The 19,100-nt window shown below is 40.6% G+C and overlaps 2 protein-coding genes across 7 annotated transcripts in view; one reads left to right on the forward strand and one right to left on the reverse strand.

Moving 5' to 3' along the window:
- LOC111268108 (prestin) overlaps positions 1 to 19,100 on the forward strand; it is a 60,202-nt gene that overhangs the window by 37,375 nt on the left and 3,727 nt on the right. For 5 of the 6 annotated variants that reach the window (XM_022846851.2, XM_022846844.2, XM_022846846.2 and 2 more), the window contains 3 exons: positions 14,028 to 14,123; positions 14,462 to 14,568; positions 17,709 to 17,766. In XM_022846851.2, the coding sequence (XP_022702586.1) occupies positions 14,028 to 14,123; positions 14,462 to 14,568; positions 17,709 to 17,766 (261 nt within the window). Of the gene's footprint in view, positions 1 to 14,027; positions 14,124 to 14,461; positions 14,569 to 17,708; positions 17,767 to 18,198; positions 18,378 to 19,100 lie in introns of all 6 variants that reach the window. The other variant, XM_022846850.2, reaches the window with a different exon arrangement.
- Positions 1,676 to 11,335, reverse strand: LOC111268110 (post-GPI attachment to proteins factor 2-like). The gene is made up of 6 exons (XM_086971560.1): positions 10,576 to 11,335; positions 8,365 to 8,595; positions 7,664 to 7,871; positions 3,775 to 3,954; positions 3,222 to 3,500; positions 1,676 to 2,821 (listed from the first exon to the last, which is right to left on the reverse strand). The coding sequence occupies exons 1-6, from the start codon at positions 10,849 to 10,851 to the stop codon at positions 2,667 to 2,669; spliced, it is 1,329 nt and encodes a 442-aa protein (XP_086827686.1). The 5' UTR covers positions 10,852 to 11,335; the 3' UTR covers positions 1,676 to 2,666.

Genomic DNA, 19,100 nt, shown 5'->3' on the forward strand with positions numbered 1-19,100 from the left:
TTCGCTCAGTTTCACAGAGTATAATATCGTAATAGTGTGGATTATGAATGTTAAAAGTATCATATTTATTCAGCCTTTATGCGTGCTAAGCAGTTCTGAGGACTGGGGTAACGGGCTATCTTTTTAATTCTAAACAATTTCTACAGCGTGCTATGGTGTTTTGAGAATTTTCCCAAAATAAAAGCTCTCGTCTAACGTGAAGTGCATGTGTTATAGCTTGGTTACTGCTGGCAATATTGCTTGTACCCTACGGCAGCTAAGGCGAACTTATGCCTAATAATGCAGAAGGGCCTAAGGAATTAAGATTTATCTTTCTGTCAGCCATTGTGTCCCAAGAAAATATCCTGACCCGCCATAACTTGCGGGAGGAACCTATCGAAGTAGCATGACTTAGTATGTATATTTGTAAGGTAAGTTTACATAATTTTTGGTTAGTAATTGTACATATAATATTATGGTACATTTCACTACTTGGCCCCTTAAATATTGGTAATATTATAAGCAATACCACCATCATGCGTTTGGGGCTTTGGTCTGCTTAGTCAGGTAGGCAACACTTGAAGGTAGCCGCTTCTTTTTCGCATCGTGTGAGAGTGCACAGAAGCTACGTCGTAAAGTTGACTTGTTCATTATCTACATTTTGATTCAGTCTCTCACTCTGAGTCCTCAAAATCCGCTCAAAATTAGGGTGCGGGGGGGATACAAACGATTAGCTCCCAAATCCTAATACAATGACTGATTGAGGCATACCGATATTGCCCCCAAAATTAAACACCGTACGGTTCATCAACCGGCAACGGTGCCATTAGCATTTTTGCATTTCCTAGCTCATTATCCGAGCTCCTGTTGTATGAAATTTTGGAGAAAACTAACATAATCTCATAGTTAAAGCTTTACGCGCATGCGTATATTGCCTAACGGGCATGACTAGAATATAGGTGGACGGAAACCAATTCTTTAAATCGAAAACGAGTCGTTCGTAGCTATTTGAAAATGTTGGCTCGAATTATGCTCATACAATCGATTGGCATTGTCTATTTGCAAAAACAAATCTATCACTGGCGTGCTACGAGGACTGAGTTGATCATGAACGAGTTAACTACGCGGTAGGTCTCATGTAGTCATTAGATAAATGGAGGCAGACAACGCTTTCGCACAGCTTGAAACGTTCAAATTGTTGATCAAAAGTATCAATGATAATGGCGTAGCGCTGAGAACAACAACAACAACAACAACAACAACAACAATAATAATAGCAACATTCATTGTGGTTCAATTCATTCAATTGACAGCTTTGACATCATACACAGCCAATATTGCCATCATCATTGTTATCCGCAATTAGTATTTAGTGGTTCTGATAGCGTCCGAGGTGATGGTCATTTTACATAACACCTGTGCATATAAATATTGTTGTCGCAATGATGTTAGCAATAGTAAATATATCAGTATCGTATAAATACGATGTGCCAGATGATTCGAAGACCGTAAAGATTAGTTCTTGTCATACTACGTATCTATTTCCATAACACGAGAATTCAACTAACAACATTGTCTGTTATAGCTGTCTTGTTATAGCGATGTATTTGTAGGCCTAATGATAAACAAGAGCAAAAAGGAATCCCACCCGGCCGGTTTTTAGGGAATTCAGGAGAGCACCTAAACGTACGTCTTGTCGAACTTTAAGCTCCTAATATAATTAATACTAATTCCCATTAAACAACGCTGTTTCCGCTTAATGAAACGTTTTCGAATTTATCAAAGAGCGGAAACTGTGTCAACATTACTTGAGTATGTGGTTTCTTGAGTGAAGATTGGTCTCAAACCCAGATCATCTCACATGTCCTTAAGAGCAGTGGGCAACGGTATTGCCACTGCACCATCATGGGGGCAAGTTTCACCTACGCCGATTAATATTGTGTGACCATCACTTAGTGGCGCTTCTAATATGTGCAAATTAGGAGCATCGATACTATGGGGTTGATATGGCAGTGACTCTTCTCTACCTGAGTGGTATCATTTTCTATGCGCTTTACTATTTCACAAAACCAAAACTGTACCATCGTTTTGAGACATTGCCATTTTTCATGTATCCATTTTGATACATTTTTTACTTACATATATCTCAGGGCGCTATAAGCACGCAATATAAATATTCCTTAGACTTTCACGAACATGTTAGACACAGTTGATGAGTAGCCTAAGTGTCACCGTTGCTGTGTGCATAGTCATATTCCGTGACACTTTGTCTATCTGTCATCGATTCTGTGCCTCATTGCCGTTCACATATGTAAACGCAGCCTTCGGTATTAACTGCTAAGAACGTTGTTTGAGTTGATAACTCCAAAATCGATATGCCGAACTAACGTGGTCGTCAATCACACTATGCTAAAACAAAAATTCAAACCAGACGTATGCGTAAATTTGCACGACCTGGCCAGACGAGGATACGATCTTATGCCTTACGTGTCCTGTTTGCTATTATTGCTACTAATACTGAAATGGCTATACTTCGTGCGTGTATGTTATACCTAGATCTTTCGCTCCTAGAGGCTAAGGCTTTTTAGGTCATATTACATTACTGGTTCTTTCTGCTTGAAAGCGGTCCATCTTCATTTTCATAATTCGTGTTTGTCCGCAGATCCTTCAGCCTGTGCGTCCGTTCCTTATGCATGTTCCTTATTTTCCCTCATTTCGTTGTCAGTGAAACTGAACAGACGACGCTTGTGAACCCATTGCTCTGTTGATTCTTCACTTTCAATCCCAGTTTGACCTGCCGACTCGCTCACTCTCGTTGAATATTGGCGAATTTCAACATTTCCTATGGAAAAGAGATTTTGGTGACTCTCGAGATGTTAAAACTGTCGCTATAAGTGTTATGTACGTACTGATTGATCTCCTTTTTCTATTACAGTTCAGAAGTTAAGCGATGCCCTAACGCTGTACAGTTAAAAGGGAATCAACTACTTTCTCTAACATTGAACACAGGACTCTAGATGATGCCGTGCCATTGCCACTACAGTAAACCATAGATCGCTACGTTGTGTGGCCGTCTTCGATTTGGTGTATTGTAGTATTGTCCTAACTTTAAGCTACATCTATAGGTAGAGGTTTGTCGTATATCGGATGAAACATGATTAGCTGAAACGGGCTATACTGCACATTATAATAAAGACTATGTGGCGGTTCTCAAATGCCAACTAAAAATTCTACGGACGCACCTATATAGGTTATGCTACCGCTTGAAGCTTGTCTAGTGTCACTGCCTACGGAAGACACTAGATCACCTTCGCTGAGTGCTATTGCAGGGATCATTACAGGCGTTTGCTGCTGTACTAACGACGTCGAGGCCACCGCCGATGAGACAGTTGATGATAACGATCTTAAACCAGGGAACGCAATATTGATCTGGACTTCAGGAAGATCGTAGATTATAGTCAAGTGAAACAAAATATTACTGAGGCCGAACACGTACTCGGCAAGAGAAAACACGCTGAATGCTGTAAGGAGAAGTTCAGTTGGATAATACGTTAAGCTTGGAAAAAAGAAACCTAACGGGACCGATAAATTTAAAGATGGAGTCGGCATCCGTCAGTTCAAAACTTCTATCGCCCTACTCTCCAAAGCATACGTACATACATATACTGAAGTTGCGTGAAAGATCGGATTTAATTCAAATTTAATTAACAGATCATTCCATATTCCGAACATGACTTTCGTGAACAGGAGCTTGTGCAGTGTGTGTACGTTCCTGTTCCAACTTGGGCCACTTACCCATTACAACACATCGCGTGCGATGTAAGTAGAAGGATATTGTCATTACGAAAGCGCACGCGCCGCTTGCCACTGCCAAACGAAGTTTATACCTGAAATCAACATTCGGTTTTGAGAAAGCAAAATTAAGAAAATACGATAGCATATATAGGGAGGTAAGCTCCAGATAAACATGAGCGTCTTGTAAGTCTCTCAGTTAAAACTTATAGCGCGAAGTGTTACTTGGACAAATTTCGAGACGTCTATGAAGTTATTGGCTGTTGACATCTTCGAAAATTTCGGTATTTTTTAAGTATGGATCGACTACTCTAATAATGGTTAGCTTGAATATATCATCAACATGCGGCGGTAGTTTAGCGAGCTGCACGTGACTGCCAAATGCAGCGAACTGTCGCTTATGGAAGCCATACAGAGGGGCACGACTGTGTCATCATTCGCATCATCATCAATCAATCATTTGCGTGAACCAGTGTGCTTAACGCAAGGCCAATCTGGCTAGTTAGTGCAAACGAAAACTCAGTGTTATAGAACACCAGCTCGATGCTGAACGATATGAGCTAGCGTCAACAAACAGTTAAAACCGTTTCACCCGCTGAACATTCAAACGTTGGCCTATTTTCATAAGCCTATTTAAGGATTTTCAGGATGTCGCGCCGTCCAGGGTGAAGGGGGTGTAATAATTTCTAGTGTTGCAATGTAAAACGGCGTTTAATACCCTCTAGTATCCCAGAAAGCCTAAAACTGAACAAATGATCTACAAATTATGCCCTGCTTATAATGTACCTAAAATGGTTACAGGCACCAAATCTATATATACATCACTTAAGTTAGGATAGGCTCTGCCGGGCTACTTGTCAGAACGAGCGTGATAACAAAACAGACTCGTCACGGCGAAGATCGGTTGAATCGCGTCGCATCTAAGCATGCGACTGCAAAACAGATTTGATGCGAGTGAGCAGACGATATCATGATGAAGACATCAGATACATACCATATGTCGTAAACGCCAGACGGATTCTCTCTGTGAACAATAAAAGCAAGAGATTTAACCGGTGCTATTTGCTGCTCAGTCCTTGAATAAAGCAGCAGGTCGTCTTCAACTTTTGTCCAGAATTTTTTTACCCTCGATTCAAAATTTAACCACAGGAATTATCGTCGGCTTGCCTGCGATTCAGGGGATGTGCCTATCGCAAGTAGAAGTAAATTGTCGCCTGAAATATGGTGTCCAGCGAAGAAGACACCATGCCATTATACGTTTTCTAGAAGGGCGAACGCGTTTATTAATAAGTTGTACTAATAAGCGGCACGTTCTATAAAATCTTGTGTAACCGTGGGTAGCTGAAGTTTCTGAGAGAATATCATACGGCTTCCAGCAAGGTCGTGCACCAGTTTGTACAAATCGATGAGTAGTTAACTGTTAACAGATATAGCCTGAGATGAGCACATATGGCCGCCAAATAACCCAGATTGGAACCTATTGGGATCTATATATGCTATTGAGAGAAGTCCAGCAGATTTCGACACGACAACGCTTATCTGCTCGCTTGTGCTATCAAGAAATCGTTTGTGGAATTGTAGAGGGAATACTTCAGACAAGCCTGTTTATGGCTTAAGATTCGAAATTAATCTGTAATTGCGGTGCATGGTGGTTACATTAAATCAATGAAACCGTCAGAAATGCCGTTTTTAGCATACGCGGAAACATCGTTGAAAATATCTGCTTTTATATAGATAAAGTTTTAGCAACAAAACAAAAGAAAAGGTATCGTACCCGGTTTAGATTATATATATATACGTGGCCACTGAACTGTTCCATAGGTGAACGCTTTGCTGAGACGCTCACGCTTTGTACTAGCAGAGTTGAGCGAAAAGATCCGGCCTGCCTTTGGTTTAAGCTAACATCGGCTAGGTTTGAGATACACTATATCTTACTACTTTTTCCTTAGACTCGCATTAATCTTTAAATGAGTTGAGTGAAGGGATAGTCATGTATTTAATATTGGCTTGATAGCTATCCTTATTAGGGGCATTATAAGGTGATTTGGTTGTAGCCGGGTATATAACTTCAAAAAAGGACGACCTTGGACAAGAATTACTCCGAGGAGTCATTGGGCATAATGTAATTTTGTCCCAATGAATCCGAAAGATATCATGCTGCTCCCTTTATTGAGAATGCTATTACGGTAAACCTTGTACCTTTTTCTCTCCTATACTGCCAGATCTCAGTAGAATTCTGCAGTTTTGTGGAATCACTATTTCAATAAGATGGAACAATATAGCGATTCGATAAAAAAAAAAAAACGGTATTTGTCAAATGTGTATACTACAGCTGTTTATTTTGTACGTTTTGTAACTGCCTTTCATAGCTAAGAGCGACATGAATGCAACAATCGAACCTGGTACGAATAAACTATTCTTTTCCCCTTGCAGGATTTATAATTTCACCAAAACAAAAATAGATTAAATTTAATTTTCAGCTTTATCATCGTACTCATTAGAGTGGTTTTGTCACTAAATATGTATGTTGGCTACTAGAGTAAGATGCGGGACAATTTAGAAGAACAAGTCCTGGCACCTGACTATCACTGATAACGAAATAAAGGAACAATCATCATTTGTTTGAAGCTCTAGAACAGCTGCATATTTGGAACTAACTCGCCGAATGTTTGTCCTGTCAATGGCTACTGAAACTGGAAACGTTTGATTTGTATCCAGGGGGAAAAACGTACACATATGATACCTTCCATTATGGCTAGTGTTGATATGCCAGCAACAGCGGAATTTTTGTTGTCGTGGGATAAATCACAGAGCAAGGAGGTTAGAGAAATTGTCAGATTTCCTGGATTAAATATCTAACTAAACTGTCGCTAGCCTTAGAAGACTACTAATGTCTTCGAAGCATTATTACAACAACAACAACAACAACAACAACAACATGCTTTCCTGGGGGACAGTTCGTGTACAGCATTGCCATTGCCTGGGAAGTCGTCAGTGAAGAGAGCTCCAGAACGGGAGGCTTTACTTCCATTTTGCAGATGCGTCGGCTAATTTTGCTACATTTACTAGTAAATCCTATACGCAAATATAAGGGTTTATTCTTCTTTCGCCATAGCCACTATGGCACCACCGCAGTTTGTGTTACTTCGTAGAGATGACCTTACAGATTCCTTTTCTGTTTCGAACGCAAGCAGCTACAAAAAAATGCTGATAATAACTACCAACTTGCGCATTTTCAGATCATTCTACGAACACCTACGCTATCCATTACAGATCGTGCGAAAGATGGCGAAACTTTAAAACCAATCAGTGATGTAGCATGCAAAGCTTTTGACAAAAACAAAACACGTTTGGTGAAGCGTCGTAGTAGAAAAATGAAAACCTCACTTGTGTATAATTAGGATGATCTGAGATTTTGAAAGTCACGATCAGTTTATAAGTGTCCTAGTTATGAAACAACCCAGCGCATTTGAAACATAATAAAGACACGCTTATCAATGTTGGTAAGTACTTGTTTAGCTTAGCGGCTGACATAAACATATTAGGGATTAGATATCATTAACTATCCTACTAAAGCTGCGAGTCTCTGATACGCCTTCTTAATAAGACCTTATAAGACATATTTATTTACAATTAGCAAATCGTCATCTGTCTCCATGATGTAAAGGTGGTCGAAGTTTGAATCCGAATAAAGATACACTTTATTTCGAGCCAGCCGTCTAAGAGAATGCTTAACAGCTGAAATAGCAGATGTAAACCTCTGCCTAAAGTCTGCAAGAACCTGGTGCGATTGTTGAGTCAATATGTGACATATTAAACTTACATGGCGGATTTCATCAAACAGTAATAATGAATAACTTCGACGATATAACTTCTAGCTAAAATTAATGGCTATTAGCAAAAGCTTTGGATTTGGAAACTTGCGTATGTGTGCTCGATCCGTACCTTCTCGACGAGTCCTGCTCGGCTGTAGTCGGAGGGAACCGCGTGACGATCCAACAGGTCGAAATTAGATGGGCAAGATAGAACGTAGTAAACGAACAAAACAGGAGTACATGCATTCGAAACGACTCCTTCGACGAAATAAACGCTACTCCGATCTAAATATGCATAATTTGCACACGATGTAGATTCATGCCACACGTTTAATATCGAACACGAGACGACGACACAGAAGGCGAAGAAGATATTGGGACGCAGGACAGAGAGAAAAAAGGCAAAAGTAGTTCCATTATTGGCCTTTACAAGGGCCTTCATAGGCACTTCCATCTGGTAGAATATGTTCGTCTGAATATCGGCTTTCTATTGAAGGACGCTATTTCTGGCGGCCACTAACTGGATCGTTTTTGAACGTTAACACTACATCACAAATATGATGAAGCAAAGAACGTCTTATATGCGAACAAAATTAAAGTTGACTGGGGACAAATGAATTAACGAGATTTAGGCCGACGGTCGGCACGACCAAAAGGCACTAGGACATAAACAGAAAAAGCTTCCTCTTCCCGCAGTGTACATTTGAAAAAATAGCTTATTACAGTATTAGATATCAAATTAGATTAGAGCAGGTTACAGATATCTGCACCGACTTACGAGACACAGGCACTCTAGGATGTGTGAGACGGCAGATAACATGACGACCTTTGAATAGGCCCAACGAGTAAGACTGCTGGCATGTTCCAGTTGTTTCCTTTTGTAGTATGAAGGCAGCATTGACGCGAGGAATATCTGAGGGCCGAAATACAGCGCCACTGCCATTCGCCATAATTGACATTGTGGGTAAACGCCCGTTACTGCACTTAACGATGGCAATACGTTGAAAACCTATAAACAAGTAGCCGAAAATGATTTATTACAATTAACTGTAAGTTGTTAAACGAATAAGGGCGCTATTTATATGCTACAACCTTAACAGTCAGACGTCATTGGAATACTTTTGCGCTAATCAGATCCGATCGGTGGCTTAGTGGTATTGTCGAACATCTTTCGCCATTTTGTCCGATCTTTGTTAGCTCTGCCAATTAGCCCGATATGGATGATCAAGTCGGTTGGAGACCCCACCGTAGAACTAATGTGTCTGCTGCTTTTGTTTTCGCTGCTCAATGTTATAGAGAAATAGCGTATCAATATACCTACACAGAAGAACGACAATATATGGATTTCTGTCAATGAACTAATGGAAACAGCGAACCTTAGTTTCATTCGACGTTAGTTAAGGTAGACAAGCTACCGTATCGCACACGTGTTGCAACGCAACCGTATTCTAACCTTAGGTGTCTATCTACGCATTTTGGCCAAGCAATGCGTTGTTCTCGCTGCATGCTTTATCTGGGGAAGTCAGCTTCAAATGGTTCATCTTGGGCAAAGGCCTGTGAAGGGGCTGATAAAGCCACACAACTAATCCTTGTGAGAGCGTTCGTTTTGATAGCATAAAGCCTTTTCGCTAGCATGAGACGAGCAGCTCAAAGTAAATTTTCCCGCAAATGGCAGTATCATGTTTGGTATTCTTATTCTGCTAATTTATGATCGACGGGGGGTTGGTAGTGATCACAGAAATCAGAAGTAACTACGCGATGAATTAGAACTAACAGCTCAAACAAGCTAAAAAGGTAATTGAATTTATTCTGAGCTGGATTCGACGCCCAGTTTCACCCGTGAGCATGATGGTCAAAAATGGCGAGAACGAGCCTAACCAGGTTCATCCATCCTGAAAGACTTGGAAGTCATTTGAGTTCAGCTGTTTTTTTTTCATTACGTATTTCTTTGATTGAGCGTGAACAAAACAGAAACAGTATGAAATACAAGTAGCGAAAACTGCTGCAGGTAGCAACTTGAGTTTCTGTTTCTCAGAGGAAGTAGAGTTACTTAGTGGCTATCTGGAAGTGACACACAACGTTTAGAGATAAGCAAGGGTTATTTAAAAAGAACCGTGGGTTATTACTCGGAGTTTATGCGAAAATTACAGAGTAAAGTAAGGTAGATCTATTACAGCATCAATATATTTTACAGTGGGACGCAGCCTGCATCCAAACGAAGTAGGACGAAATAGGCTCCATATTCATCTATCACGTAGATGTTCCTGAACGTCCAAGCTTCATTGTGCCTTAGTTCAAGGCAGGATATGACGACTGAGAAATTAAAGTGTGTTTATGGCATTCAAGAAGTAAATGAAATAGTTATATTAGAAATGCTTCGATGTGTTATATAATCGAAAGTATAAAACATCTTGCCCTGAACAAATGGTCTAATGTATCTCCAAAGGCAAATGTCTGCTTAGCAGGAATCAAGCAACTGCACGATATATTACTCGAATTAAGATTCAAGCCATACCTACGATAGTATGGGAATGAACGCATAAGAAGCCATATGCGGTACTATTGCAGTAAACTGAACAATATCAGTTCATGTTTTCACAAAACAATTTTTGGGCTTGACGGCACTGAAGACAGCGCATTAAAGGAGACCATTTTTGAAGAATATCGCAAATAGTCCGCCTGCTTGCCGGCAAAACACAATTCACTTATCTATCTACGCAAAGGTTTTCCTATATACTTTGGTGTTACGGACTCACTTGTGGAACATTTAGAGCAAAAGCTTTGTCATCATCAAATGCATCACACTTATCACGACCTGTTTGTTACCCATAACAGTTACCTCTAGTGGCATAGTATTACTTCTACGAGCACAGATTTAAGGGGTGGCAGCACTGATATTTTTCTAAATGACTATGTCTACAAATATCTATGGCTCAGATAGGCTTTCTTATGAAGTTTAGTTCTATTCTCGACAGTCTCAATAACCAACCTTGCATATTGTCGTGTTGACAATCGAGTAACTGAAGGCGACAGAGTAAAGAAAGCAGACAGACAATGTACATAGGGGAAAACACGCTGTCATGTATGCGAAACGCCGTAGGCTAACGCCTAAAATGAAGGGTCTACTTTCACTACCGCCGCTCAGGACAACTGACTCTGACAAAACGACGTCTTCAGTAGCCCTTGTGTTCTGAACGTCGTCTTGCTCTTGTCCTGCGTTTTGGAGGACGCCTTGAGGCCTGCTTTTGACATCGTCTCCAAACATCTTTGTTTGCCTTTGATCTGTTGTTCCTCGTTGAAGTCCTATGTCGTTACAATAACGGCAGCTACAGTCGTCGGTGTTATTGGTGGTGACGGCGGGCGTTATTACGTTGTGGGGATAGAAAAAGAAAGAGGACAACAACAGGGTGGAAGGGATATAGGTGACGCGGTGAGCTGGCCGTTCCTTTCGATCGGTCTAGCTGGTTGTCCACCTTGGTTCCGCGCCGCCCACGTTACCACCTAAGCTTTCGCTCCAGTCAGGTGCGGGTCTAAGAGTATGACAATGAGAGCACAAGCACCTGTACTATTACTATGATCATGGCTCGGTGACTAGGTGGACGATACGTTTCAATGGGTCGCAAGACAGATGTAAAAGACGCATAGAGCGGAACGCCCTCCTTCACTCTCCCGCAACGCTACAGAATAGCTGTGCTTGACTATCGCTCGCACTCCTGTCTTCGTGCTTTCAGTGTATAGAGGCTAAACGACGCCCGATTAACAGGGTTTCTAGAAATCTGTTCTGTGTTTCGTCTTAACGTCTTTCGACACATTGGAGATTGTCTTGTTTTCGCTGAGCACGCCATGTTTGTATGCACTAAGAGCGTACGAACCTCACGCGGCTCAAACGCCGTGGCGAATCCATTTCACTGGAAATGTTGTCGGTTCTCCTTGTTTTAGCTTGCCATTTCTACTACCGTTATATTGGACTGCCATTGTTAGCCCAACCGATATCCTGCCTCAAACACACACTATTACATTGCGACTCGCACATATAATCAACAATTATAGTGGACGTGAAATAGCTCTCACCTACTAGCTTGTGCACAGAAGAATAGCCATGATTTCAAAGACAGTCTCGCTAGCGCCGATCGTCCGAGGCACAGATTGAACGGTTCGTCATCAGCGCCAAGCTGCAGCAGCAAAACCTCTTTCTCTCTTTGTTTCGTTGTCTGTCAAAGTCCCTCGTAAGAGGCGTTCCTGACAACGAAATCCCGTTGATCCGAGTTTACTATTACTCTTATGGGTCATACGCCGTCGTCGCTCTACTACTGCTGATGTCACCCTCTCCCATTACGTTAGTGTTTGCCCTTGCCACAAAACGGCACTCGCGCAAGCCCCGAACTATGCCACGCAGCGCCTACTCAACACGCCGCCCAGCAGGACCCCATGCGTTTCCTACATGAACCCCGTGCTACGTTGTAAACTGTCAACAAAAAATACTTTAAGCGTCAAACAAAATAAGAAATTATGTCGCAATAGGTTTATACGAGTGTATGTACCAGCATCTGACGGTTAGATAGACTCGAAGAGAGGAAAGTAAACTGATTTTGTACACGTCCGTTATTACTCATGTTTTTTCGTTTAACTTGTTGTGGATCGTGGAACTGTCAGCGACACTCTGGAACATTCGAAACCCTAACGCCTTTATATACAAACGGCAACGTTCGTTTAGTCATCTTTGAAATGGGATAACTTTATAATCGCATTGATTTCAACTTGCTTTTGAAAAAAAGAAAAGTTTAAAGCTAAGGATACGATCAAGTCGTTTATGCATTAACACATTAAAACGACCTTGACTCATACGTTTAGTAATTGTCAAACGAAGACGGTAACAAGCTGTCTACATCGTAAGTTCATCCAAGAATAGCTTCTTGAGGCCGTTTATCTGTGTCCTAAATCCAGCCATACAATATGGAGTCAAAGCTATCATCTGCACAGTTATCGTCGATTTAAAAAGCGTCTGATATCACAATTCCGAAAGCTGTTGCTCGGATTACGGATTGTTACTCGCAAGAATTTTTGTGCATAATAATATATGCAGATTCCTGTTTCTGTCACCCACTTTCAACATAAACATTTCTATCAAAAATAGATGGGACAAGTGCGGGTTTGAATTTTCAAGCTGCTTTTGAGTATGATTTCATAGGTAATGGAAGATTCGCACAAATTATATATCAATGTTGAAATATTGATTTGATTTTGTATTCATGTCGATTTTCTGCTCAACTATTGCTCCTCCATTGCTTTGTATTCTGATTACTTGTAATCCATCAATTGAGCATCTTCCTCATGTTTCAACTAGGGTTCGTAGACATGAGAGCATCTTCGGCGGGTTAGAATTTCCGTTTCGTTTCCTTTTCCTTATAGGCTATGCTACCGCTATTTGTTCCGTAAAGGAAATTCGTTCACTTTTCATTTCGTCGAGTTGACTCAAGTCACAGCGACAGATCGGAGTAACTCCCACTCTTTCGCGTCGCGAGGACCACAATGCAATTATGGGAAAGGGAACGCTTGTCGAAAGGAAGGGAATTCGTCAAAGCTGAAAATAAATCCTTATGGGAAAGGTCAAAATATAGCGGGGTAAAGAGATGCTAAGGAATAGCAGCAAATGACAGAAATGAAACATCCAGCGGTGGTGGAGTTTAAAGTTCTACAAAAGCTATTAACTTAGCCAAACGGCGAAAGTGAAGACTGGTATCATTGAGAACGGGTGATTTCTGGGTCACGCCGCTTTTTAGGCACTGTGTGTAAAAATCGGTAAATAATTCCGGGGTGTATATGTGTATGTATTAATCGTAAGTTAAGGAAATTGGGATATTAAAGTTGAGAAGTGGGCGCAAATACGAGATAGGATAATTTCACAAAGCGTCAGCGGTGGATACAAAATAACTTGCAAAGCATCAAGGTTAACTGCCTAGCCTGCTTGGCAAACAGGGGCATACTTTATGCAAAAGTTACTTTCAGAGTGTTCACATGCGCCCTTTAGAATTAACGCCAAATAGGTATCGTCTAGGCTTTTTCCTTCTGTTCTGATAAGCAACGACAACGATTTGTCCACTATTTCCCCCAGTGTCACAAAATTTAGAAAAGTAATAAAAATAAAAGCCTCCGGATGGAATCTGAATCGTAGAAAGTTATCATCCTGGAGTTTTGTTCGGAGTAACGATAAAACGTTCGAATTTTAAGACAGCTACCTACCTTTCAAGAAGTTAGGTATAAACTTGTGATCTAGTTTTTTCGAAATAGAAATTTTCGGTATTTAGACATCATCATGATTATAGTCAACAGCTTTTTCTTCTGAAAGTACTGTTTAAAAAGATCGTCAATAGATGCCGAAGCGTAGTCGTGCGGTCTAACACTTGGTATGTTAGTAATTGAATTGCTTTTTTTTGGTTTCAGTGCGTCCTTTCATCAATTATCATCGTAGCGTTAAAGGACATGCTTTTCCAAGTGTACGATTGCATACGATGCTCAAAGATTTCATTTATTGAATCGGTATGTCTTGCTTCTCGGTATACGTGGTGTATTATACAATTTCCTATCGTGAGTCTCACGTGTTCCTTCGGACTCCGTGACTACAGTTCTGTCTGCGCTGATTTCTGTCTATCTGACATAATGGTCTTCCTCTGGTTACAGATACCAATTATCGTTGACACTGGCTAGCCATTTGTCAGTAGCTAGTCTGAGCACACTGCTTAAGAAAGTTTTTTGTTGTGAATTAAAAAGCTTAAAACTCAAAAGTTCACATATTAATTGATAGTGTAAATTTTAAAACGAATTTCTACTGCTATCAAGATCAATGCAAAAAAAAATGTGTTTGCTTTAAATTAAAGGGCGTGTGGCTGAGTACGTTTCTTGCTGTGTTTATCATCGACCTCGAGTACGGAATCGTTGCAGGACCGTTGACTACCGTAGTTGCATTGCTCTACAGAGACTCCAGGTAACAAAGCGATGACGATCAAAGAGCCCGTACATATCCTTTCTATTTGTTATCGATTAGAAAATTATATGGGGATGTCACGCTGAGTGTACATGCCTCTCACAAACACCGATTCTGATATAACTGACGTTCAGAAGTTCTATTGCCACCAAATATCGTGACATAGAAAATCTCTTGAGGAAGTACCAGATCGTTCGATCAAAAAGCTGCCGAAGACTTCGTATGAATGATGTGTAGCTTCAAGAAGAGCTCATTTCTCGTGGACTAATACGATTTTATCATAATACTTGCCGTAAAAATGAACCGATGTCTCGGTCTATAATTGACCACAATGTAATTTTTTTTCGTGGGCACGCCACAAAGTAAATAGTGCCAATTACAAGCCGATAATTATATACCGGTAGGTTCTGACCTGTGCTAATCGATATCTGGTTCGAATTTTCTCTCAGCTATCGAATGTGACATTAAGTATATTTAGATAATATGATTCGTTTTTATTACATTTAACCTAATTAAATGTAGACTATTTACAGTATACAGCAACGATTTCTCTGCGTCACCAAATGGCAATTGTTTTCTCAGCCTGTTCTATTATTAATGAATTCGTGTCACTCCTAGCCAAACGTAAACTACAATTCAGACGTAGGCCTCGTTCGCCGTTAGAGTTACCCAATTATGAGTTTTCTGAAGTTCACCAATTCCGATTTCCGTTGCAGCTGTTGAGTGTCTCTGTCTTTCTCATCCGGTTAACTTAAGTTACCTCATTATACTAGTTACACTTATCCCGCTCAGCTGAGCAATCCAATCCAGTATATTCTAAGGTCATATTACAGCTATTGCCATTACTGAACTGCATGCATTGTGTCACTAGGAAGAAATAGTTGACCTGACGTTCAATATAAGAACAAGCGGGTTCTACTTCCGTTTGGATTAGCCTAAGGCCACGCATAGGGCGCCAGTATAAGGCCATAGCTGACCCCAACCGCTTACCTGTTGCTCTTGGTAATCTAAATATCCTAGTAGCTGCAATTTCAATTCATCTAAAGCTTAAACCAGCTCTCGAACCAACAATTGAGTATTAGTCTGAACTGGCTGTCGGGGCGTACCACTTTGCCCTACGCGTTACGGGAGAAAGGTGCTCTTCGGAAAGAAGTATCAATTTAATCATGAGATATGAAACGTATGTCGAAATAGTTCATATTCATTTTATCAACTTCAACCATTCCGGGAAAAACCACATTTTTGTTTCTAAGACGCAAAAATGCTTTAATAAAAAATGTTCTTTACGATCGTTTTACTAACAACTTTCTCAATATGAACCGTCAAGAGATTCTGAGCGGTTATTTACTATATCGTCAGAGAACTTCCACGAGTCAGCATCATGCCCTATGGGAAAAACCAATCGGCAGAACCTCACTTCTAGCCTTTTCCAGGATTAAACTTTAGCTCTATAGAAATAGGTGATCAGCTCAGAGCAGCCATCGACGCATAGCGGGCGGCAAAGCTAATATAACATGGAATACTGGTACGGTTTTGTCAGAACAAATTTTGTAAACGTCACGCAATGGATTTGCGCGCGGGCATCGCCCGTCCCCGTTGCTATCCGTTTATGCCTTTCTACGAATGTGGTATCTAACTGTGAATAATTTTCACTTATTTACGTACACACTAAATTCGATCTGGACTAGTTAAAATGATTTGGCTGTCGGTCTAGCGATGGTTACAGCTGTCCACTCCCATAATGATGACGCTGAATCTCTTGGAAGCGATTGTAGGGTTAGGCCGAAAAGTAGAGCAGTAAACCCTGGTTAGAGTGTAAAGGCAAGCCAAGCGATTTGATAGGGCTTGGACGGGAGCAACAAATTATAGAATACTCTCTCACCAGCATGCTAATGGGCGGCCTTAAAGAGGTATAGCAATTCCTAAATTTTCGAACCGTGACATTCTACAAAGGGACATCGAAAGGGAGTTTGCAGGCATCGGACAACGCACCTGTACCGGACTGTGCAAAGAAGGAATTGGATATTTTCAACTGTGCTTCAGTAATAAACAGGGTATCTTGATCATACACTGTAGTATAACAGAAACATTTCTTTGACCGTGTAGATATTGGTGCTTAGAAGCTGCTTTAGTTCGCGCTCAGAAGGACCTTGTTAAAAATGGCGGATTCTCTTTTGACCAAAATAGAGCACATTGCGATATATAAAATGGTGAAAATCTTCTAAACAGATGAATTAGACAGATACTTTGTACATTTCCTAAACCTGATGCCAATAAGCCTCTTCTCCTGGGTCGGCTTGAAGATATGCCGGAAAACCAACGGCAGTAGAAAAATTGAAAAGCCTAGATTGAGTTAGAATAGGCCACAGCACCTGATTAAATGTTTGTTATTTACGTAAACAGTAATCATACATTTTCATACATCTACGCTAGGAGGGAACTTTACACAATTTACGAATTCGAATTATATGGAAAAAAAAAACAAAACTAGCGTTGTAAGTATTCAAATTATGTGTAGACTTTTTGGGACGCTCTTTACGTGAAGAGTTTTCCAAATAAATCTGGACAAATCTTGGTGTACCGTTTGTCATAGCGAGCACATCCATAGGCCACTTTTCGTGCCGAGCAAAAAAGTTATTTTAAAAATTCAATGTCCAACTTGCCATAGGGGAGCTCCAAGGTCCGCGTTTGGCATATGGACAAAGTTCAGCAGCTGTCCAGTGTCTTGGCCCTGGACAAACTTTCATCAAGGTCATAAAGTTCCTATGTTGGCCGAGTATATGATGCTGTTGCCACTGCTTTCGGAGAATCTGAGGACGGTTTAAGCGAGAAAAAATGAATCGCATATGAATAGCCAGTTTCGACGGTATTGCAGTTTTTTTTTAATTTATTTGAACTTTTTAATTTTGACGTCTGCTGATTGTCTAGCAAAGCTATACGGGTTACCTTCGCTTGACTCGTGGCTATAATCAAAAAGCTACTCGCGAATTTGAAAAGGGATTTTTTAAATGTGGTTTGGGGTTAGTGGGGTCGAGCCAGGTTTGAAGCAGTTATCAAACTAATATAATGCATGAATACGATCACAAGGAATACCCTTGACAAGCATATGACTAGAATTTTATCGAAATGTGTGCTTCCAGGCCGCGTGTGCGCTTTGTTTCTTCGATGTTTTGTGAGGGATTATTCATTGAGTCAATGGTGAGTATTTAAAAGTTTGAAGTGAGCCGTAACTGTTTGTTTTGTGAAGAGACGAACTAATCATACGCTCGTCGTCAACTGAATGTATCACCAATACGACCCCCTGTGGATTTGCTTTCGCCGGGCAAATGTTATCATATAAGTCACTAAATGTTTTATCAGCAGTCCGCCGGCTTTTATAAAACACATTGAGCATTTACATATATTACACATAAGGCTCTAAAAATAGGGCTTTATATATACGTAACTTTTGCACGGAAGTGTAAAAATCGTGCTTTAATGTTATCTATTGTAGCTTATTTAACCTCAAGCTTAAGCTCTAAATGCACAGAATACAAGCACACTAGATTATACAGAGATAGAGAACTATGTCGAGGCTTATCTTTCAATCATTTATTGAATCCTCTGTTCCACGGGATTTGCGAGTTTCAGGGATGGATCCAGAGATATCTGAACGCCCGGTTGCACATACGTAATACTAATCACCTAGTTACGAATGTAGCAATCGACAAAACCCTTGAACTAATTGTACGAGGAGTCCACTGTCATTCTAACTGTCAACCGCAGCTGCGAGAGACTCTCGAGATGACCTAGTAATCCGTAATTTTTTGGTGCATATCGCGTTTTCACAGTCTTTTTCCTTGTTCTCAAAGAGGACGCAAACATTCGGCCGAACACGACACGCGCTGTATAGTTATAGTTCTTTCCTTTAGGATACAGAGAATCGAATTAGACCTCAGCCATATATTTGTCTAAGTGTTATCGTGTCATATACCCATGGTCGCTTTTGGTGTCTTCGGCTGTTCTTCATCTTGTCATGTAATTATTCAACGGGTGCGTTCGTAGTAACGTGCGTTTTTGATTACTGCTCTTTTGCTTAATGAGGTTTCAGCCTTATATACAATTCTACAGGTAGGTCTAGAGCTGTTAGCGTCAGGACGTTTACTTATATTACACCATAACAACGAAAGATGTCCAAACATCTGTCCTTTGCCATCGTAGCAAACATGTTAGAGCCTTGCAGTCAAACAAACATTTTCTCATCGGAGTTGATGATTCCCAGTCTGTAGAGCGAACACAAAGAGATCAGCAAACAAGGTACCGCAACGAAGCCATTGAAAAAATGTAGTATCAGGGATAAGCGTCGCTGTGTATTTAGAAATTTACTAAGTGCTATTCCGAGAAAATTGTGCTTTGTGGATACATGTGCTGCTGCTGCTGCTGCTGCTGTTACAAATGATAGGATCCTGATTGTTTTTAAGCGCAACAAACTGTAAGGGTACTGTTTCGATGGGGTAGTGAAAACGACGGAGTAGGAAAAATGTAATTTTGGT

Source organism: Varroa jacobsoni, unplaced genomic scaffold, assembly GCF_002532875.2.
Source record: "Varroa jacobsoni isolate VJ856 unplaced genomic scaffold, vjacob_1.0 scaffold_1258, whole genome shotgun sequence".
NCBI classification, from domain to species: Eukaryota; Metazoa; Arthropoda; class Arachnida; order Mesostigmata; family Varroidae; genus Varroa; species Varroa jacobsoni.

Coding starts and splice junctions, on each gene's coding strand:
- LOC111268110 (XM_086971560.1), bottom strand. CDS start 10,851: ATGTTTGGAGACGATGTCAAAAGCAGGCCTCAAGGCGTCCTCCAAAAC. Junction 8,596..10,575: donor TCAACACGACAATATGCAAG/GTTGGTTATTGA, acceptor ACTTGTTTATAG/GTTTTCAACGTATTGCCATC. Junction 7,872..8,364: donor TCCTAGAGTGCCTGTGTCTC/GTAAGTCGGTGC, acceptor ATGCATATTTAG/ATCGGAGTAGCGTTTATTTC.